At 40.9% G+C, this 22,137-nt stretch overlaps 2 protein-coding genes across 3 annotated transcripts; one reads left to right on the top strand and one right to left on the bottom strand.

The window, feature by feature from the left end:
* Positions 1 to 41: 41 nt before the first annotated feature.
* Positions 42 to 12,210, bottom strand: LOC130183580 (cilia- and flagella-associated protein 69-like). Of its 2 annotated transcripts, XM_056399152.1 has the most exons (23): positions 11,716 to 12,210; positions 10,827 to 10,886; positions 10,675 to 10,740; positions 10,193 to 10,302; positions 10,018 to 10,094; positions 9,002 to 9,100; positions 7,929 to 8,081; positions 7,501 to 7,678; positions 7,136 to 7,259; positions 6,959 to 7,007; positions 6,739 to 6,860; positions 6,420 to 6,651; positions 5,453 to 5,617; positions 5,235 to 5,350; positions 4,699 to 4,817; positions 4,312 to 4,393; positions 3,957 to 4,149; positions 3,485 to 3,622; positions 3,025 to 3,101; positions 2,739 to 2,936; positions 1,914 to 2,000; positions 1,725 to 1,808; positions 42 to 861 (listed from the first exon to the last, which is right to left on the bottom strand). In XM_056399152.1, exons 1-23 carry the CDS (start codon positions 11,791 to 11,793, stop codon positions 697 to 699), a joined length of 2,772 nt encoding a protein of 923 aa, XP_056255127.1. In that variant the 5' UTR covers positions 11,794 to 12,210; the 3' UTR covers positions 42 to 696. The 2 variants fall into 2 exon arrangements, with proteins under 2 accessions (XP_056255127.1, XP_056255128.1); XM_056399153.1 differs by lacking the exon at positions 9,002 to 9,100.
* Positions 12,211 to 12,238: 28 nt separating this feature from the next.
* On the top strand, positions 12,239 to 20,859 carry LOC130183578 (lysine-specific histone demethylase 2). Its single transcript, XM_056399150.1, has 21 exons — positions 12,239 to 12,375; positions 12,656 to 12,798; positions 13,418 to 13,539; positions 13,642 to 13,731; positions 13,882 to 13,993; positions 14,102 to 14,215; positions 14,309 to 14,347; positions 14,881 to 15,073; positions 15,144 to 15,328; positions 15,498 to 15,668; positions 15,787 to 15,861; positions 15,953 to 16,087; positions 16,594 to 16,765; positions 17,155 to 17,282; positions 17,464 to 17,595; positions 17,713 to 17,787; positions 17,895 to 18,011; positions 18,095 to 18,220; positions 18,626 to 18,748; positions 18,970 to 19,122; positions 19,602 to 20,859. The coding sequence occupies exons 1-21, from the start codon at positions 12,276 to 12,278 to the stop codon at positions 19,683 to 19,685; spliced, it is 2,589 nt and encodes an 862-aa protein (XP_056255125.1). The 5' UTR covers positions 12,239 to 12,275; the 3' UTR covers positions 19,686 to 20,859.
* The last annotated feature ends 1,278 nt before the right edge of the window (positions 20,860 to 22,137 follow it).

Below are 22,137 nucleotides of genomic sequence, written 5' to 3'. Positions count from 1 at the left end.
GAAGACTGTGGAGAGAAATTACAACAGACAGTGTCAACACATTGTTATAACAATGTGTTATAACAATGTGTTATAACAATGTGTTATAAATGTTTAGTGTTTACAAACGTTAACAGCTCATCATTCTTGCTATTTTATTAATTTATTATACATGAATTTTAACAGCTGCACTGCTCATCTGACAATTAGTTTACTGCAGCTGTTTGTGTGTGTGTGTGTGTATGTGTGTGTGTGTGTGTGTATGTGTGTGTGTGTGTTTGTGTGTGTTTGTGTATGTGTGTGTGTATGTGTGTGTGTGTATGTGTGTGTGTGTTTGTGTATGTGTGTGTGTATGTGTGTGTGTGTGTGTGTGTGTATGTGTGTGTGTGTATGTGTATGTATGTATGTGTGTGTATGTGTGTGTGCGTGTGTTTGTGTGTATGTGTGTATATGTGTGTGTGCGTGTGTTTGTGTGTATGTGTGTATGTGTATGTGTGTGTGTGTGTCTAGACTACAAGGTGCTGATTGTTCACATCAAGTGACGTCATGTCGGCGTTTGCTGCCGATTCACTTCAGTATATGGAAATATTGAAGTGAACAGTATAAATATAAATAAATATGTGGATGCATCTTATCTCTGGTCTGTTATTGATATAAATAAAACAACTATAAGATAAAAGTGCAACAATAATATAAAGGGCTGGTACTGAACCAGTGTCAGTCTTTGACAGATACGGTGCTGAAGTATTCTGGGTCTTGTGTCGCTGGTTCCACGTGGTCCGGACCCGCAGCCCTGATCGCAGCTCTGGCCAGAGTCACCTTCACTCCTGCAGGTCCCTGAGCTCCTGCGGGCTCCACCGCCAAGACCTGCCCCATGAAGTTCTGCCACACAGTAAAACACACGAGCAATCGTCAGTGAATGTGACTGGAGGAGTTCCTCACATGTACATTAGACCTGGAGTCACTGCAGCTGTGTTTAGTCTGAAAGCATCAAATGATCAATAACCATGACCTCATTGATTACACATTGATTTCTGACTGTCAACAGGTTTTTGCTGTGTTGAGTCAGTAACTCTCCGTTTCCCCAAATGATGCTGCAAGACATTTAATAAAAACTAAATTCATAACAATAATAATAATTAACTTAAATATTTAAATAATAAACAAATAAATAATAAAATATTTCATAGAAGAGCTGTGGCTCAAAGTTACAAAAAAAGAATCAAACAGTACAATAAACTGAGGGCGGACTGAGGGTCAATAATGAAAATACAAAGACAGTAGATGATAAAATATGGAAATGAAAATAAAAACAGAAACCAGTAAGAATAAAATCCAAATTAAATTTGAGAGCAGTAATTAAAAAATGTTTTCAGCTCTCTGCAGGCGTCCCACAGTTTTCTGTGTGAAGCTGAGAGTATTTAAACTCCTGACAGAAGGAGACGTGAGACGTCTTTAAAAACACATTTACAGTTAAACGACAGCAGCAGGTTGATGCACGTCACGTCTTTACTCAGTGTTTCTACTGGATCTCTACTTTTACCAGCTGCTTTATTCCCTGTTCATATCAGTCTCCATCAGTCATTCTAGGACTGTGAAGCTCCTACTTTTCACCAGCAGAGGTCAGTAAGAGTTTGATTATGTCTCATCTCTTTGCTCCAGAGCTGCAGGTTTGATCTTCTACAGTCACGTGACTGATCCACAGTGAAATCCTGTGCAATCACTGATGTGTGTGAGTGAGAAACCTCTTCAGGATGAGCTGCAGCAGCCTCCAGCTTCTCTTTGGGTCTGGATGATTCAATGTGTTTCTTCCTCTCTGCTTTTACTTCCTGTTAAAAAAAAAGAAAGAAGAAAAACTTCCGAGTTTTTGCTGATAAAAATAAAAACATAAATATTTAAATCATTTTTTGAGGTTTTAATATAAAATATAAAACCTTCAGGATTTCATAGTTTGAAGTTTTGGAAACGTAATTGTTCCATGACTTCGCTGTGAGCTCCAGCTGCTTCCAATGAGACTTTAACTGGATGAAAAGACACAAAGAACGAGTCAGAGTCCATTTTCTGAGAAGAAGAGATCTGTGTGTGGAAAGTCTTTACTAATCAGACACTGGCCTTTAATCAAAGCTCCTTTAAAATCCTTTTTATATCAGAAAATACTTGAGAAGTTTTAATGATCTGCCTCAAATGCAGCTGACAGACTGTGAGATAAAAAACGTGCCAGATTTCTTTTTGTTTGTGAAGTAGTTCATGACCAAACAAGAATTCCTGGATCCAAACCAAAACTAATCACTTCATATCCCACACAGCCACAGAGTGTCAGGCCACGACGAGGAAACAAATCTCAACTTTCAACAATAAAGTTGGAATTTTACAAGTAAAAAGTCAAAATATAATGAGAATAATTTTAAGTTCTATGTTGTTTTAGAGGGAAATATCAGAAATGAGCAACGTGGAGCATTTGTGAAGTTCGGCAGAAGTTTCACTAATAAGGAGAAACTTCATCATCATCATCATCATCATCATCATCATAACATTAAAAAGACTGTGAAGAAACTGAGGAAACTTCTGACACTGACAGTCCTCTCATCCGTTTGATTGGTTGATGTAATATTCATAAAAATTATATTTCTCCTCTCAAACTTTAACATTTTTAATTCTTGTAATGTTCTGACTTTATTCTTGTGATTTCAGATTTCTCAGTTTTCCTCAGTGTGGCTCTGACACTCGGTGAAACATGTTGTTTGTCTCTCTCTCAGCACCTCCGTGTACATGAGCTGCTCCTCGCTGACGTTCTCCTTCTCCTGTCGCTCCAGGAAGCTGCTTTGCTCGGCTGTGACCTTCTTGGCAGTGTCCTCTGCCATCTTACAGATGGTGCTCAGACTCTCCTGGTCAGGACTGACCGGCCTCACGCCGTCCACACTCAGCTCCCTGCTGATCTCGTCCCACACCTCGCCCACCTGCAGCAGCGAGAGTCGTTCATGGTCATTTCAGCTCATTTTACATTCAATACTGACACTGTGGTTCCTGCAGCAAACACGTTCCCACCTTAAAGTCCAGATATCTCCTGACGATGCTCAAAGTCACATAATCTTTAGTCGACAGCCCGGGCAGCTCCTGAAAACCTGAGGGAGCAAAATTCACAAACAAGCAAATTTCCCAGTTTCAAGTCTGACTGAAACACTTTGTTTTAATGCACCTTGACCAGCAGGTATGTGGGTTTGTGTGTTAGTGATATGAACCTCCACAACACTACTATTCTTTGCATTATGTTGTTGACAGAATAAATAATCAGGAATTATGTGACTCCACATTATTGATCCAGACTGCATGGTTTAACAGTGACAGTGTAGTACCTCTATAGTAAGTGACAGACTACAGCTACTATCCTACATGATACAAAACAGAATCATCCACATATTCACAGATGCATATGTGTGGTTTAAATAAATAATACTATAACTTAATAATCATGACACTGAATCTGATTCTTCACTCTCTGTTTTACCAAGTTTGCAGAAGATGGAGTAAATCTTGGAGCGCAGGTTCTCTGATATCTCCAGCACCGCCGCGCTCGCTCTGTTAGCAGGAAGTGGCGGCTGAGTGTTCTCCTGCTGGTGGTGACTGAGGATCGGCTTCTGGGGATCTCACAGGCAAAAGAGGAGAAACACATGACACACATATGTTTGTTGTGCAGACAAAGAGGGACAGTTTTATCAAACAGGATTTATCAGCTCCCCTTTTTGTTTTAACCTTTAACCTCTTTGTTGTGTCTTTAATCCACAATAATTAACATTTAACACTTTATTGAACTTTCTACAATAAGGCTGACAACACTAAACTAAAGAGCTAATGAAAGTGTTGATGTTCACTCCCAGACGCAGCTCTGGTGTTTATGTTCAGTTAATCACTGTGATATTTGACTGTCTATCTCTATTTGATCTGTGATGATGTCAGTCGCTTCACGTCTTCTTGCAGACCTGTAATCTCTCCGTGCTGGTTCCGGCCGACGCCCAGCTCCTCCTCCTCCCGCCTCCACAGCTGCAGCAGGAGTCTGGGAGCCGTCTGACCTCCATCATCCCTCCAGCTCAGGATGTGAGACGGGGTGTTGGCGTTGTCACATAACTCCAGCAGGGTGGCGAGGACGATGCCGTGCACACACCTGGGGCTCCACTGTGAGAGACGCACACAACAACTGAATGTCAGGAGTTTATATTTTCTGTAGGAGCTCATTGGCTGACAGCAGACAGTTTTCATACAGAGCAGCTGAACCTCTGTTTTATTACAACACCTTCAGTTTAACGGTTCAACCTCTGCTGGAAATCAGTTACTTACAGTGAGTAAGTCCAGCAGAAGAGAAACTCCTTCTCTCACCAGGAAGAAATCTTCAGTGGTGTAGCAGCCCACAACACAGGACCTGAAGGACACACAACACACAGACTCAAACTGTCTCAGCCCGACAGAAGCTTTGCTGCTAAATTCATCAACAAGTTCATTTGTCTGTATTTACAGGATGTGTCTTCATGTGTCTCGAGTCTTTGACAAAGCTGCAGAATCTACAGCTGAAAATCTGAATGTGAAACAATCAGGGACGAAACCAGGAACTAAAAGTCTGATTCAAATCAGGTTTCTGAAAAGCAAGAGGAAACGAAAGCTGCATATTATAATGAACTAAATGAGTCCGTCAGTGAATCTATGAGGGTGTGCTGAGGTTCGACTGACCACACACAGTCGACCGTGGAGAGGAGCAGCTTGTTGTGTCCCAGGCCGCTGTAGAACCTGTCGGAGCCTTTCCTCAGGAAATGAAGTGTCATCTCAACTCCCTCCGACCCGAACAGCTCCTGAGGCAGAAGATTACAGGACTGTCAACAGCTGAGCTCTGACACACACTGACTGAAACTGTCAGAGTCTGATCTGAGCATGAGACGACACAGAGCTGAGCAGAGGTAAATCATGTTAATATTCATGAGATATGGATTAATAATTAAAAACAACACACATCAGGTTTCACGTCTGTAGCACCAACACAAAATATTACATTTATTCATGAGTTGATTCTGTGAGGAATGTGGAGATGTGTTGATGATGCATGATACGACACAGTGGCAGGAAACATTGACTTCACCTGTTTTCCTCCAACAAAACCTTCTGTCCTCAGAATGATCATAATAATCAGATAAAGTCACTTTAATTCACCCCACCCCCACTGTGACTTCTGTGATTAATTAGGTTGGATACCGTGTTTTTATCAGTGTTACCTTCCTGTGCATGTCGGCCTCACACAGCGCCGACAGTATGAGCTGAATGTCTGACTTTATCTCCAGTGTGATGTCATCCTCCTCATCAGGACTCGCCTCCATCTGCATCAAAACCCCTGAAAAGACACAAAAGCTCCGACCTCACTGACCTCGTTTATTAACGATGTGAAAGGTTGTTTCTGCTGATATCACACACTTTGTGTTTTAATCTAATTTACCCAGAAGCTGATTGATGGTTCCCTGATCACAAAGGTCCTGGTTGATCGACTCTTCACCTGAAGACGTCACAGATCTGAGGACTCGGATACAGTGTCGCATCTGAGCCTTTTTACTCCCTCTGCCTCCGGCGCCATGGAAACCGTGACCCTGACCAAAGAAAGCATCTGGAATAAAAGAGGAGCCACAATGAAAATACTGACTGACTGAAAGGCTGTGAACACGCCACAGTTTCTAAACTTAACCAACATTATTGAAAACTGGAAAAGGTTAAATGAAGTGTGCTCACACAGGAAGTGTAAACCTGTTCGGTTCAAACTCCAAACACTCTGAAGTTAAAGGTCAGTTTGTTTTTAACAACTGAAAACATTATGAAATACTGAAAGTAGTTGAACTGTCAGCTGAACTGTAAAAGACGAAAGTAGTTAAACCATCATTTAAAGTTTAAGGGGTGAAAATAGTTAAACTGTCAGTTGAAGTGGTAAAAGAAGAAAGCAGTTAAACCGTCATTTAAAGTGTAAGGGGTGAATGTAGTTGAACTGTCAGCTGAACTGTAAAAGACGAAAGTAGTTGAAGTGTTAGTTGAAGTGTAAAAAATGTAAGTATTCGAAGTGTTAGTTGAAGTGTAGGAAATTAAAGCAGTTGAAGTTAGTTGAAGTGTAAAAGATGAAAGTAGTTGAAGTGTTAGTGAAGTGTAAAAGATGAAAGTAGTTAAACCGTCATTTAAAGTGTAAGGGGTGAAAGTAGTTGAAGTGTTAATTGAAGTGTAGGAAATGAAAGCACTTGAAGTGTCAGCATGACTGAAATAGAAAGTGACTGTAGTGACTCGTTCTTTATCTTGTATCATGTCACGTCTTACAGTGAGCGAGCAGCAGCTCAGAGTTTGTGCATCCTGATAATACACATCAATGTTACCGTTTGACCTTTGACCTTTCAGATGCAGGTCCCCATGTTTTCCCACCCCCTCACCTTGCCCAATGCACCAGTCCAGCAGCAGCAGCAGACACGCGTTCCCTTGACATGACATGTAGTTGTCCAACATGAGTGGAGCGATGGTTGCGAGGGTGGCGAGCGCCTGCAGCTGCAGCTCTTCCTGCTGGACGGAGGACCAGTGACGCAGACCGGAGCGGCGCTCGGACGAGGCAGCGAGCGGCTTCACGAGCATCAGCAGAGCCAACATAACCTGCTCTTCTTTATAGAGCTGAGAGAGGGAATCATGGAGAGAACATGTAGAGAGTCAGACTCAGATTATTCACATATTAACAAACCCACTGAGTCTGTTTCTCACCTGCAGCGCAGAAAAATCCTTTGACATTAAAACCAACAGGTTCAACAGCAGCTTCTTCATTTTCAGATCCTCGTTGCTGTAGCTGAGCTTCAGGTTGCGAACCAGAGGGTTTTGAGTTTTCACTATAATATAAAGAAGAGTTGGTGTCATGAGAGCGTCTACTTTAATACTCATAAATAATTCAGTTGCAAAAAAAAAAAAGAAAAAAGAATTGACTCACACTCTGGAAATGTGACTAAACCCATCAACTGTTTGGCAAATAAACTCTCCTGAAAATTAGAAACATCATGTTAGACTGTAGCAGCACATCTGACACACCACATTACTGACCACATGTTTGCATCATGCATATATAAACTGATCTCACTGCTTATTTGACTTCCTGTCCTGTACTCACAATGAGCAGAGAGTTGGGATTTTCAGCGATGAGAGTTGTGATCACGAGAAGATCGTTTCTGAGTTGGAGGTCAGCGTGTTGGAAGCCGTTCATCAGCAGGTGAAAAAACGCTTCTTTCAGAGATCTAAGATAAAAGTCATAAGAAATGAAGAGAAATAACAATAACAGATATGTTAGTACAAAATGATTTTGAGAGGTTGGATGATGGAAAGTGATTTATTCTTGATTCAGATTACATCCTTTCAATCTCATTTTAGGAGATTAAGATTTCATGAAATCAAAAATGTTGTCTTCTGAAAGTGAATAAAGGGTAATTCAGATTCATCCCCATTTAAAAACACTAAAAGACAACTGGAGACGCCTACACAACACACTCCATGCTGCTGAGCTGAGCGGTGACCTCGTCCTTCCTGCCTCTCTCCAGCAGGTTCCAGAGGATTTCAGAGGAGCAGAACAGGACCTGACCGGACGGGTCGGGCTCGTTCATGTGAAGACAGATCGTCTCTGCTCCGTGTGCATTCAGAATTAAGGCACAGTTCATATCTGTGGTCGTAAAATGAAATGCAATTACAGATAAATAGATGTGATTAGCAATAAAACAACCCATTGACCTGCTGACATTGATACAAGGACACTTAAAATCACTGTTTTGATTGTTTGTCTGAGTGTTGTTTGTTAATGAGATGATTTATGCTCTTGAGTGCTGCCTACTTTCTCTAATGAAGGAGGTCATCAGTTGAACTGACATGTCTGACAGATCCCCTCCCCCAACATAATAAAAGCAGTGACTGACCAGAGGAGCCTGACAGGATCTGAAGGGTCTGCAGGAGCTGCAGCTTGATGGCGGGCTGGTTCTGTAGCGTGGCCATGGAGAGGAGCAGCGTCTGAGCCAGGTCACTGAGCTCCAGCAGCTGCAGCCTGTAGCCTGGAGAGGTCGACTGGAGCCCTGCAGCAACAGAGAGGAAATATATCTTAATATCACAGTAAACTCCTGAACGTGACGTTGACCAGAAACAAAGGCAGAGAAGACGAGAGACAATAGAAATAAAATATAAAATATATGTGGTATTTCAAAGTAACTGAATTCATTATTACATACAGGTGCAGAACACCAAGAACTAAAAGTGATACAACATTAAAAAAGTAAGAGGAAAAAGAAAATCAGGACAGATTCAAATAGATTCAAAGGAACATAAGAATTAGAGCCCGACTGATGGTTCTAAACATCTAGAAACCAGTTCTAGTTTCTAGATGTTGGAACATTTATCAGTAAATATTTGTGCTGCCACTTTGACCATGACTGAAATATCTCACCAGCTAATGGATGAATTGCCATTAAATGTTACACAGATACCAGAGGTCCCAGACACTGAAGCCGTGAGGTCGACATTTAGTGTTTTCGTATGTTTTAACAACTTTCGAACAGATTCCCATGAAAATTTGTAAATAGATTCATGTCCTCCTCATGTGATCAGCTGTTCAGTTAGTAAATACAGAACCAATGAGCCTCAGCTGAACTTTGTGTTCAGCACTAATTTGCAAATGTAAGCATGCTAACATGCTAAACTAAGATTGAGCATTTAGCTCAACGCAGCGCTCTGCCTAAGACTCTATACATAATATTATGTCAAAGCACGTTTTCAGGAGGAGACAAAGACATTAGGAGAAGGCAGGTTGTTTTACAGTTTGACTGATCTTTGCAATTATATGCACCAATAATTAGAATGAGAGAATGAAACAAAAAAAGAAAGAGAGAAGCACAAGCATGCCACCGCAGACGCCATGACAGAGCCTCACTCAGTGAAAGTCTAGAAAATCTGCAAGAGTGGAAAGTCCGAGGCTTTGGGTCGGTGTTGCGGTCCGTACCGTCAGGCTGCTGTTTAGGAGCCACAGAGCTGTAGAATGATTTCACAGATTCAACTATCTGCTGTCTCACTGCAGCATCTGACACCCTCATCAGACACCCTGCCAACAGAGACACACCTGACACAGTCACTCCTCATCACCACTCCTGTCCTTCTGATTTAAATGTAAAGCAAAGATCATTCTGCACAAACACTAAGTAAAAACTGTAGGAAGGAAAACATGGATTTGTTGTGAGTTGCATTAAAAACGCTGATGTTCAGCATTTTAAGTCCCATTTTACAAAAATATCCTTCTCACAACTGCATTACCACAAAAGAATGATGTCATTTTGATAAAAATAAATGTAATGTGATGTTCACTGTGATGGATGATGTAACTTAAAGAGTAAGGCTGTGATTGAGGACAGTGAAATGAATGTGTAGCTGAAGCCTGATATATCTCACTCCTCCGAGTTACAGAGCTTCATTATTATTAAAAATGATGAAAACATCAGTTTCATTTTTAGAAAAGGCTCAGTAGCAGCTGGACACTAGTTTTTGATAAATACAATTTAAACTGGAGTAAATATTGTATTTATAGAGACTATTTTCAACTGTGGATTAATACACATATTGAGACTATTTCCTGCAGCAGGATGATGTATGTGGGAGTTTGTCAAATTAAACTTCAGAGCTCATGAAGGAACATGTCAGCCAGTGCAACAGATTCACATCTTCAGAAGGAACCAGTGGTGCTGCTGTTGGGTGTCACAGACCAGATAGGGAAGGTGTAAAATATTGTCATTGTCTCTGTCTCTATATTTTATCTTGACAGTAAGAATAAATTAAATAATTCCAGCATTTTCCCTTAAGTTTCAAGTCTTCAAATTCATTATCATAACATAATAAAAGAATAGAAATCAGTGGCTGCTAAAAGGAAACACATGACCTAAAAACCTATGGTATACTAACTGTAATTGTATATAAACATGACCAGTAATATAAGGGCTGTGAGGCTTTAATAACGGAGCTGTGTACCCATGTGGGAGAGGAACTCTATGACGTCCTGAGCGTAGGTCGCCTCATCAGATGCTTTCTCCTTCAGGAAGGGAAGCCTGAGACGAAGCAGAGCAACACTGTGATCTTTAGATGATTTCATGACTAAAAAAAAAAAGTTGTTTCCTTGTCGGCTTGAAGGATCTGAGTCGCTTACCTACAAATTTTAAGTGCCTCATTCAAAATGGACACATACTCAGGGTGATCCTTCACTTTCTCAGCACAGATGTTGAGTATTTTGGCTATGCCTGTCAGCTCCTTCAGCAGCTTGAAATAGCTTAAGAAGTTTTAACATTTAGCTCAGAGTTTGTTTGTGCACAGAGATAAATCCCAGCGGAGAGGTGGGGGGGGGGTGATGGGGCAAAGAGTCATCGTGATACCTGAGGTTATATCTGAACAGGGAAAAAGCTGACAGACACTGAGATGCAGCAGTAAATTGGAGCCTTGGGAACTCTGTTTTGACTCTGTGTTCAGGTTGCAAGAGCAAATATTTTTCCATCACTGCACCAGGGAACATTAATGAGGAAAATTTGTCAATCTGCTGCAGTGTGCGACACCTGAGGGAAATGACTTTGTACCGGAAAGAGATGTTTGCATTATCAGACTGCATAAGAACGTGAAATGGAAAAGAAAGGATACAAAGCCGACGTGGCTTCTCTTCAGGAGCTTCTTCAGGACAAAAAGGTGCCTCTCCTTCAGGTTAGCCTTCAGTAAAAGCAGAATGTACAGTGTGATTACATATAACATCGTCTCAGACAGAAAAACACTGACGACGTTCAAGTTTAACTCACTGTCAAAGGATCTTCAAGGAGTCGAATCACCTTAGTGAGTTCAAGACTTTGAGCACTGACCTGTTGAGAAAATACAGTTTAGTCAAAGTTACACTGTCAGTTAAAGTATTATTGTCAATTTAAAGACTCTTCTTCAGTGATTGAAGAACTCCTACACAAATTTGTCACAGAGAAGTGTTATTATTATTATTATTTTACTTTGCATCCATCTTTTAAAATCATATTTTACAGACTTTTTTCTTTGCTTTGTATTTCTTCTTATATAAAGAACTTTTAATTGCCTTGTTGTTTAAAGATGCCATACAGTTAAATCTGCCTGGTTTAGTGGTGCATATTCCTAAATAAACATGCAGTAAATCGAATGGTGTATTTTTGGAAATTGTCCTTTTGTTGGGAAAAGCATTTTTTTTCATGTTGTGTGTTTCCCAACTGAAATAAGAGATTTTTAATAAACAACACCAATGTGATTATTGTAATTTTTTTTCAGTTTTTGATTATTAAGTTGTTGTATAGTTCAAGTTTGTGTATGGGCCGGCAAACCAGTGTATAGGTTATTCCATATTACTCTATTTAATCTTTACTGTGAAATAAATGAGTGGGTGCAAAGGCAAGACAAACTCATCTGCAAGAGTAAAGTAGAAAAGACAAATATAAACTAGAATAAAACAGGAGAGTTAGAATGATTGTGCAGCTAGTGAGCAGAAATATAAATAAATAATCTCAAGCTTATATAAGCAATATATTATTAATTAATATAATATTAAATTGAATTATATAATATAATATTATATTATATTACATCAAATATATTCAAAAAATATAATTTTTAAAAATGTGGTGTCAAAGTGAACTGACTGACAGTTCAGCAGTAAATATAATATGATTTTACCTGCTGGATGTTTTGGCTCCTGTCTGATGCTCTGATCACAGGAATCACCGGTTTTCTTCTGTTCACAACTGAATCCATTTGCAAAAGAAAAAACGAAGAACTTTCTTCCCTTCAGCTTCTCACTTCAGCAGAAAACACGAACATCGTCGGTTCAACGTTTGATTCCTGCTGGTGTCGTTAGCTAATCAATGAACAGAAGTCACTCACTGATCAGTTTAAAACATTTAAAATGGCTGCAGTTTACTTCTATCTGCAGCTAATGACAACAAGCTAACACTAATGATAACTTAAATAAATGAAACCCGGTTGTTTTTTAGTATCAAAAGTCTAAATAAAAGTAATTAAAACAACATTAATCGTCCAACATCTCTCTGTTAGCTCCGAGTTTGAGCGCGTACTCCGGTTACTATGGTTACCGTGTAGTACGGCGAGCAGCGCAGCTCAAAACTAATGCCGACACGAAACGCCCATTTCCTCCTTCGAACGGGAAGTGGTATTCTGGTAACAACCCCCCCCCCCCCCCTTCCCTCCCTCCGCCCACAACAATAAAAGGGAGACGGATGTTAAAATGTAAAAATCCGTGTCAGAAACTCACACAAACGTCAATAAATCCCGGGGTTTTTAAAGGAGCACCGCGGGCAGCCATGCTGTCGGACGCAGGTCAGTGTCGGTAGCGCGCTGCTGCTGGATGCTACATGCTAAATGTGACAGGCTCACACTGTTTGTTTGGTTTTTAAAGGCTCGTGAATTTGCTCTTGTGTCGCCACTTCTGCTGCGTTTACATACAGATCATCTCGCTGTACGTTTGTTTAGGTCAGCCTGTTAAAAGTGTCGTTAACTGCGTGCACACAGTCACAGCTGTTGTGCGTGAAAGGCCTCTGTTGACCTGAGCTGCATTGTGTTCAAGTGTTACAGACACACTGTTGTCATTCATGCTCAGACTATTCTGGAAACGCTTCTGGTGCTCGGAGAGCCAGGAAGAGGAGCTCCGGGGAGTCACCGGGGGACGGCCAGACCCTGCGCTCCTCTGGACGGCAGATCAACGTCCGGGTGAAGCGCACCAACAACCCTCCACCTGGACAGGTAAAGCTGCACCATGCATGATCAGCTTCTGCTTTCCTGCTGTGCAGTGTTGGTCCTCATGTTTGTTTACTCCCCTTCGTCCACATCTTACATGGTTCTGTACATGATCACATGATTTGGAGCATTTCTGCCTTTACTTCATTAGATAGAGAGATAGATGATTTATATGTCCAGCAGTTCATTAGTCACAGTAATCATAGTTAATAATAAACAATAATAGTTCAATAGTCCAGGTCATCAGCCTCTTACCATTTAGTCCATGAAGTTGTTTTATATAATTAACCTTTAATTATTATTATATTGTTTGTTACCTGCTGTGTTTCTATCTATTAGCGCTGCACAATTAATCGAAATATAATCAAAATGACAATATGGCCAAGGTGAGGGTAAACTGTGTCACAACATTGTTGTATGTTGTTAGCTCCATCAGTGTTGTGGAGCTACAGAGACGCCCCCACCTACAAATCATATTCTCCAGACATACAGTGTCTTTAATCAGGTCAGTTTTGCTGTGGATCCTGATCCAGTGTGTCGGATCAGTGCAGCCTTAATTTAAATAACTGTATAAATAAAGATCAGTAGAGTTTCGCTCTGTAATATTCTCCACACTCTCTTCTAGAGCAAAAGAAAAGCCACAGACACGGAGGAGGAGGACGATCAGTCTGAGAAGAAGTACAGAAAGTGTGAGAAGGCCGGATGCTCTGCCACGTACCCCGTTTGTTTTGCAAGTGCATCTGAAAGGTAGAGAGTGTGTGTCGCTGTTCAACAGTAATAAACCGACTCACACCTTTATAGAAACTGACTGAGAGACTGATGGATGTTCATCCCTCCGTCTCTCCTCAGGTGCGCTAAAAACGGATACACATCCCGCTGGTATCATCTGTCGTGTGGCGAACATTTCTGCAACGAATGTTTCGATCACTATTACAGAAGGTGACGACTGATTATTTATGAAAATGCTGCTTCAAGAGTGTAACGCAGATATTTTATTGTTTATTATCTTATAGATCTAGCAGCACGCTCTTTATTCAACTCTTTATTCACATAAACGACTGTTATAGACTCTGATTTTCCTTTTTTCAGTCACAAAGACGGTTATGAGATCTTCGCCTCGTGGAAGAAGGTGTGGACCAGTAATGGGAAAAGTGAGCCCAGTCTTAAAGCCTTCATGGCAGATCAGCAGCTGCCGTTCTGGGTACGTGCTGCTGTGTTTTCCTGCTTCCTGTTAAACAGCTGACTGTGGTCATTCTAAGTTCTCCATGTCGCAGATACAGTAACGTTCATTTTCACATGTTCCTCTCAGGTTCAATGCACCAAACCGGACTGCAGGAAGTGGCGTCAGCTGACCAAGGAGATCCAGCTGACCGCCTCCCTGGCAGCAACATATCGCTGTGGCATGAAGTTCAACAACATCAAGGTCGACAGGAAGTTAAGAACACGCCATTAACTAAGTGATGGTTTTTTTGGTGATGATATTAATGATGATATAATCTTGTTTGTCTGCAAACAGACTGAGGGCCCGGACCAGTGCTCCCAGCCTGAGGACTTGGTAAGCTGATGTTAACATCTGTCTTGTTATCCCAGCAGTTAAACAGCTGCAAACAACAACTTATTATAATCAGATTATGTGTCATTGAGAAATCCTTTTATTCTATGATTATTTTCCTTTTAATACTCTTTACTTTTATTTCTGGTTTTCTCTCTTCCAAACATCTCCTCTTTTACAATTTATTATTTTATCTTTACTATTGTGTCTTTATTTTTATTTGCGTTTTAATATCCTTCCTTTTATTTCTAGTTTTACTAACTTTAATTCATCTCCTCTGTTTTAGTATTTTATCTTTATCACTCTGTCGTTCTCTTCGCTCCAGTCTTCAGTGATTCACTTCCTGTTGTTATCGTCTCATTTTATTGTCGTTGTGTGTTTGTGAGAGGTGGTGGGTTTGTTTTTTTTTATTGCTTTTATTCTGTAAAGCACTTTGCGTTACATTGTTTAACTGATTGATTGATTGATTGAATGATTGATAGGTAGATAGAATAAGTGACACCCTCTTTAACCAACGAGCCGTTGTGTTGTGACAGAGAGTGGCGGAGGTGACTGACAGCTGGTGGCATTCGATGCTGATTTTGCCGCCGCTGTTTAAAGAGAGTCCAGCCAGCCCTTTCCTCTCCGCCTATTACCCCGACTGTGTGGGCATGAGTCCGTCAGGCTCCCCCAGCAACGTGTCCCTGTCTGAGCTGAGGGGGGATCACTGCAGAGCTGTGCAGCCGCAGAGTGAGTCTGTTACTGACGGAGACATCGGTCCAGACGACAGTAATGTGGGTTTTCATAATGTGTTCCTCAGTTCCAGGTCTGTGTCCGTACTTCCAGCCCTTCTACCAGCCCAACGAGTGTGGCAAGGCTCTGTGTGTGCGGCCGGACATGATGGAGCTGGATGAGCTTTACGAGTTCCCGGAGTTTTCCCGTGATCCCACCATGTACCTGGCCTTACGTAACCTCATCCTGGCGTCCTGGCACAAGAACTGCAAGGTGACACCTGCCAGTGACACTTACCTGCAAACACACCGTGCCTTTTCATGTTTTCCCCTTTTAGGTTTTGAACCAGGAACAAAAATCCTAATAAATGTGTAAAAAGTGGATTAAAAAACTCTAAACCAGCAAGAAGTGAAATAGTGAAACTATTTGTCTTTTTTTAAAGGAGATGCTGACGTCTCAGAAATGTGCGCTGCACATCATCGTCCGGGGGCTGGTGCGTGTGCGCTGCGTGCAGGAGATGGACCGGGTGCTCAACTTCATGACCAGGAAGGGTCTGATCAACACGGGTGTGCTGTCGGTCAAACAGCCCCTCCTCCCTGAAAGATACCGCTCCGTGAGTGTCGTCGTCTTCACTTGATCGTGACACAGCAGCACCCATCTATATGTTTATGTTAAAGACTTTTTTTGTTTAAGGTTTACAGGACTTCATTTTCATTTCCTCATTTTTGCAGAAGAACGTCATCGTCATCGGCGCCGGAGCTTCAGGATTGGCTGCTGCAAGACAGCTGCAAAACTTTGGCACTCAGGTTAAAACACTTCACCTCACTCAGATCCTGTTGCACGTCTTCGCTGACCTCATGTTTCACCCCGTTACTCTTCATCTCCATGGATTCACAGGTGGTGCTGCTGGAGGCACGGGAGCGAATCGGAGGGCGAGTGTGGGATGACACGTCTCTGGGCGTCACTGTCGGTCGAGGAGCTCAGATCGTCAACGGCTGTGTGAACAACCCCATCGCCCTGATGTGTGAACAGGTAAGAAATCCTGCGCTCAGACAGATTATGATTTATCTTTATCACCTCCACTGAGGACGTTATGTTTTCAGTATCAGAATCAAAAAACTTTATTGATCCCCAGGGGGAAATCAGATTACATCACAGTTGCTCCCTCAAGAATGGAAATGTACCAACAAAGAATAGAGAATAAGAAGTAAGATTATAAAGATAAAATATAAACATAAAAAGTAAAAATGTCATAATAAATAAAAAATTGAAATATGTGCCACTGTTATTGAAAAGTGATAAATTCACTCATGTTGTTTGTTTGTCAGCAGGATTGGTCAAAAAATACTGAACCGATTTGCACCAAACTTGGTGGAGGGACGGGGGAGGGGCCAGGGAACAACCCATTGAAATTTGGGGCAGATCTGATCATTTACCATGAATTAAAATTTTTCTCTCTGAAGTCTGGTGTAAATAAACGCAGCTAAACAAAGCACATTACATGGATTATATGTTTCCTTCTTACTCTTGTGTTGCAGATCGGCATCAAGATGCACAAGCTGGGCGAGCGCTGTGACCTCTTCCAGGAGGGAGGACAGGCCACCGACCCGTCCATCGACAAGCGCATGGACTTCCACTTTAACGCCATCCTGGACGTGGTGTCGGAGTGGAGGAAGGACAAGTCGCAGAACCAGGACACGCCACTGGGAGGTGCTGCGCTGTTAACATCATCAACGTCTTAATCAGAAGTGTGACGTTCACTGAGGTTCAGGAAAGTCACTTTACAGATGGAAACAACAGCGTTGATAGTTTATTATACAATATGGTGGCAGGTAGAGAAAAGTGACTGTTTTGGATAAGAGAAACTCTGGTGTTTTACTGGATCATTATCTGATTAAACTTGTCAAGATAATGAGCTATAGAGATTTCAAATGTCATTGCTGTGAAAGAGCATGTATGTTTCAGCGCTGGTTATTTCAGTGTGAGTATGATCAATACAAGGTTATGAGAGGGAAACAGAAGTCGTGCTGACTGAGTGTCAAACAATGTCTCCTTTAATCTGGTTTACAGATGATTGTAATGTGTTTTTATTTCTGCAGAGAAAGTCCAGGAAGTGAAGAAGAACTTCCTGCAGGAGTCTGGGATCCAGTTCAGTGAGTTGGAGGAGAAAGTGCTTCAGTTTCATCTCAGCAACCTGGAGTACGCCTGTGGAAGCACGTTAGACCAGGTGTGAACAAGAGCTGCCAGGTGTCTGAGTAGAAGGATTCCTATTGGACGGTTGATATAAACAGGAAGTCACCAGATTAATCAGATTAATAAATGCTGGCGTGTGGTGTGATGTGTTTAGGTTATGAAAATGTTCTTTATATTTACTTTGTTTGTTTGTTTGTTTGTTTGTTTGTTTGCAGGTATCAGCAAGATCCTGGGACCACAATGAGTTCTTTGCCCAGTTCTCAGGAGACCACACTTTACTCACTAAGGGCTACTCTGTTCTACTCCACAAACTGGCCGAAGGTCTCGACGTCCGCACAAAGTGTCCGGTTCGTTTTTTCCGTTTTTTGATTCCAGATTTTATTTTTATATAAATAAAAGCAGAAATAAATCTCATTGTGAAAAATAAATGAGTATTTTCATTTTGTATTTTTAAATTATTTTAGGTTCAGGCCATCGACTACTCAGGGGACGTTGTCAAAGTTACCTCCTCCAATGGTTCTCAGTGGACGGCACAGAAGGTGAAAATATATCCATGAAGACTTTATATTAAAACGTGACATTTCAGAGAATGTTGAATCTTTTTATAGTTAATGACTTTTTACTTTCACATCTTTTCCTCGTTCAGGTTCTTGTGACGGTCCCGTTGACTTTACTTCAGAAGAACTCGATTCAGTTCAACCCTCCGCTTCCTGACAGGAAACTGAAAGCAATCCACAGTCTGGGAGTCGGTATCATAGAGAAGGTACCACCCGGTTCATTGTCCCTTCCTTTCTGTGAGTTTGTAAGTTTCAGAGATGAAATATGTTTCTGTGTGTGGATCTGCAGATCGCTCTTCAGTTCCCGTACAGATTCTGGGACAACAAGATCCAGGGGGCGGATTACTTTGGTCACATCCCTCCAGGTCCTGACAAGAGAGGCATGTTCAGTGTCTTCTATGACATGGAGCCACAGGTTCGATTCTCTCCTTTCACTCTCAGGACAAAGACACAAACATCATCTCACTGCTCAGTTACAAGGAAAATACTCTCCCCACTGAACTTTCTAAGTTTTTATTTCTAAGTTTTATTTTTATCAGGTCTCTGTCCCGACATTTAAAATCAAACTACCAACGACCAATCAAGCTCCACAAAGAACAAACAAACTCTAAAAATGTCTTTTTAGTTAAAGATATTCAACAAGTAAATCCAAAAGTCACAAAAAGTTCCCACTGTGTGATAAAGTTTATATGAAGGAAGTTTATACTTTAGTATGAAGTCGGGGGATTTGGATGCAGTCGGCATCTTACCAAGTTTTCAGAGTAGTTCTATATGAGTAATTCCCCGATTTTCCACGTTGACCTCGTCTGTGTATCTGCAGGGAAAACAGGCCGTCCTCATGTCCGTCATCACCGGGGACGCCGTGCCCGCCGTTCGGGACATGGAGGACAAGGAGGTGGTGGACGAGTGCATGAAGGTTCTGCGTGAACTTTTCAAGGAACAGGTAATGATGTCACGTCCTGCAAAGACCAATCACACTCATGGATTTCCCCAAGGGGATAAATAAAGTTTCTGTTTCAAGTGTCAGTAAAGCTCCTCAGTTTCTTTACTTCATGATGGAAAAGGACTCAAAAATTCGGGAATGCGCCGGCCGTTTCCTCTGGTAGATTCACACGATTTTTTTTCTGATTGCTGTGGTCGTTTCCCTCTCGTCACCCTCGACAGGAAGTCCCAGAGCCGCTGCGTTTCTTCATCACTCACTGGAGCAAAGACACGTGGTCCCAGATGTCCTACAGTTTCGTGAAGACGGGGGGCAGCGGAGAGGCCTACGACATCCTCGCTGAGGACGTTCAGGGAAAAGTGTTCTTCGCCGGCGAGGTAACAACAGCTTTCTCACTGTTGCTTATTTCTGTTTGTATAAAGTGATCTGATTGTGATTGTGATGATCAGCCTCAGGGAGACGTGCTGGTGAGGCAGCAAAGCTTTATTTATACAGCACATTTGATTCCAGGTGGAAACTCAAACTGCTGCTCGAGGCGTGAGTTACTAAAAACTATGTGAAGATAAAACACTAGACAGATTAAAACAAACACAAAAATGATACGTATGAATTTAACCATTAAGAGTAATTAAGACCAACAACCATTAGTAAAAAAGATATGTAAATTAAAACTATTAAAAAAGTAGAAATCTAATCAGACGTATATCCAGTGAGCCACATGCACAGCGTCCTGGAACCAGCTCATGTAAATGGCAGCAGCCTTTTTATAATGTTATAAATCACACTTGTGTTTTTCCTGCTATGACAAGTCAAAAAAGATTTTCATTGATTTGTCGTCACTGTTGTTTGTCACCAGGCGACCAACAGACACTTCCCTCAGACTGTGACAGGAGCCTACCTCAGCGGGGTCCGAGAGGCCAGCAAGATGGCCGCTATGTAAACCGTCAGTCCCGAAGAACTCAAAACCACCAGCATGGACCCACGGCTCGCACCGAGCAAGACGCTAATCTCTCTGACCGTCTTACCTTAGTTGCTCCACTTGAAATGACGTCTCACCAAAATGTGATGTGTCTGATCAGTAAGGCGCCGTTAGTCACTTTCCAACAGCGGGGGTCGGGGGGTCAGGGGGGTCGGGGGGCTCCAGGGCCTCGCTCTACATATTTAACACGAGGTTAAAGTGCGTTTAATTTATATCAGAAATCAAAGTCGCACAATGGTTTTTTGGTTTTTGTTGGTGACAAGAGGCAAAAGAAACGTAATACCAAGGACTGAATGATGGGTAAACCGCGTGCAGCTCCGGCCTGATCGGGTGCTGGAGAGCAGGACGATGTCTTAGTTTAATGGCGGGTGTATTTAGCACTTCTGTGATGAAATGATCTGAGATTTTAATTTCGAGCGATGAGGCTGCATGAAACATTGGTAAACTCTCCGTCGTCTAATCATGAATGAAACAATAGGATTTAATCTCCAGGGATCAAGTTTTAAGAGATTACATCATAATAATATTTAAACATGTTTTTGAGAGTTACCTACCAATGTTTTATACAACTGTAATGACTGCATCATATTACATGTGATTAACGTGTTGGTACACGTGGAGGAAAGGTTAGATATTTACTGTTAGTCCGTCTGCGATAGCACTTTTGATTTAGAACAAATATTTGATTTTAAAATAGCGAAAATAAGGAAGTGAATAGTTCATGTGTTTGACGAGTTGAATTCCTCTGGTGGTGGAGAATGATCAGATCAGAAGACACCAGATTGTCCCCTTACTTTCTCAGGGATTTGATCAGGATTACATCACCTATCAGAACGTGACAGAAGAAAATAATGTGATTGGACAGTTTTGAAGAAACACAACCAACCAAAGGAGGAAAAAATCCACCATATTTGTCTTGTATCAACTCCTGAACAGTGAAGTCCCTGAGGTCTGGGGTAACAGCACAACAATGTCCTCACTGTCTTTGGTTCATGTCGACTAATGACGCTTTACGTGTAGAGTCACATCTGTGTGTGAATCAGTGCATCTAGATGATCATGTCCTGTTTGTCTGACATTACAGTGCTTGACTATTTATCTTGTATGTGTGTAATAAACTGAGCTATCAACTGCCATGATTGATCAGCTGATCAGTTTTACTTTTGGATTAACTTTTGGCTCCTTGTTTTTCTCCTCAGGTCAGTAACTAAAATGAATTACAGATAATATTTATATCAACCTTATATTATATATTTGTACCAAGAGACTCACTATTCTGTAAAATAGACCATAATAATATGAGTACATCAGCACAATTTTGAAGAGCTTGGACTTAACTTTATTCTTTACATTTATCTGACAGCTGCAGTTACTAATCACATTGCAGATGAACAGTTTTGCATCTGTTATTTGGTTATTAATAAAACCTCCTAACAGCATGTACAAGTAACTGAAATGATAAGTTGATTAATCAATAGGCAGGCAGCTATTTTGATAATCATCCTTTTCCATGTAAAAAATGAGTGTAAAACCAAACAGTCACTTAATCTGGAAATAATCCAGAAATTCTTTGACAATAAAAATGATACATAATGAAAATGATCATTATGACAGAACAGAAAAATGCTGCTTACATTTTACATCAGTGTTAACTCCTTTTTATATCTCACAGTTAGAAGTTGCAACATTATTCTGATTAAACTGTTTAAGTGAGATTTTGAATGTATTTTACCTGTAATGGAGTATTTTTGTTTTTTAACAGTGTGGTATGGTGATTACTGCCAACACAGTAGTTTTTACTCCACATTACATCAAACTCAAAGTAAACTGGGTTTAAAAATCTAAACTATGAGAATAAAATCATATTTCAAGAAAATAGTCATGATGAGAATAAAGTCGCAATTTGAGGTTTTAAAGGGGAAATATCAGGAGCAGCGTTAACCTGCTTTAAAATGATGTTACGAGTTTATTCTTGTAGTATTACTTATTTTAAATATTACTTATCTTTTTATTCTCGTGATTTCAGATTTATTTTTTCTACCGTTAGCATAGCAATTGCTAAATTATCAGCCAACGTTGGCACTAGCTAGCATCGTGGTATTAATATATTAATATGTGATATTAATGGGGATGCTAATTTTGAGGCTGAAAATAAAATGTACTTACCGGAAGAACTGAAGAACAAACTCCTCTGAGAGTCTTTAAGTTGAACTCACAACACGTTTTTAGGGAAACAACATGCTAAAGCTAATTAGCTTCCATCCACATTCATTTAACATGTGTTCACATGTTAAAAGCACGAGCTGAAATCTAATGTACATGTGCTTTTACCAACATCAGAAAACACTTGAATTCAATTTCATTTAAACAAACCCTGTTTCTTACAGCTGCGTGTCACTGTGATTAATGTCCGG

This window comes from Seriola aureovittata, chromosome 16 (assembly GCF_021018895.1).
Source record: "Seriola aureovittata isolate HTS-2021-v1 ecotype China chromosome 16, ASM2101889v1, whole genome shotgun sequence".
NCBI lineage: Eukaryota > Metazoa > Chordata > Actinopteri > Carangiformes > Carangidae > Seriola > Seriola aureovittata.
The sequence above is the reverse complement of the archived record's forward strand: the minus strand, read 5'-3'. Positions and strand labels throughout refer to the sequence as shown.

Bases quoted from the DNA above. Each gene is read 5' to 3' on its own strand.
- LOC130183580 (XM_056399152.1), bottom strand. From the start codon at position 11,793: ATGGATTCAGTTGTGAACAGAAGAAAACCGGTGATTCCTGTGATCAGA. The intron at 10,887-11,715 runs GTAAAATCATAT...TTTTCTCAACAG, and splicing joins GGAGCCAAAACATCCAGCAG to GTCAGTGCTCAAAGTCTTGA. The intron at 6,652-6,738 runs GTGAGAAACAGA...TCCCTCTCTCAG, and splicing joins AGGATTTTTCTGCGCTGCAG to CTCTATAAAGAAGAGCAGGT.
- LOC130183578 (XM_056399150.1), top strand. From the start codon at position 12,276: ATGTTAAAATGTAAAAATCCGTGTCAGAAACTCACACAAACGTCAATA. The intron at 15,862-15,952 runs GTTAAAACACTT...ATGGATTCACAG, and splicing joins TGCAAAACTTTGGCACTCAG to GTGGTGCTGCTGGAGGCACG. The intron at 16,766-17,154 runs GTGCTGCGCTGT...TTATTTCTGCAG, and splicing joins CCAGGACACGCCACTGGGAG to AGAAAGTCCAGGAAGTGAAG.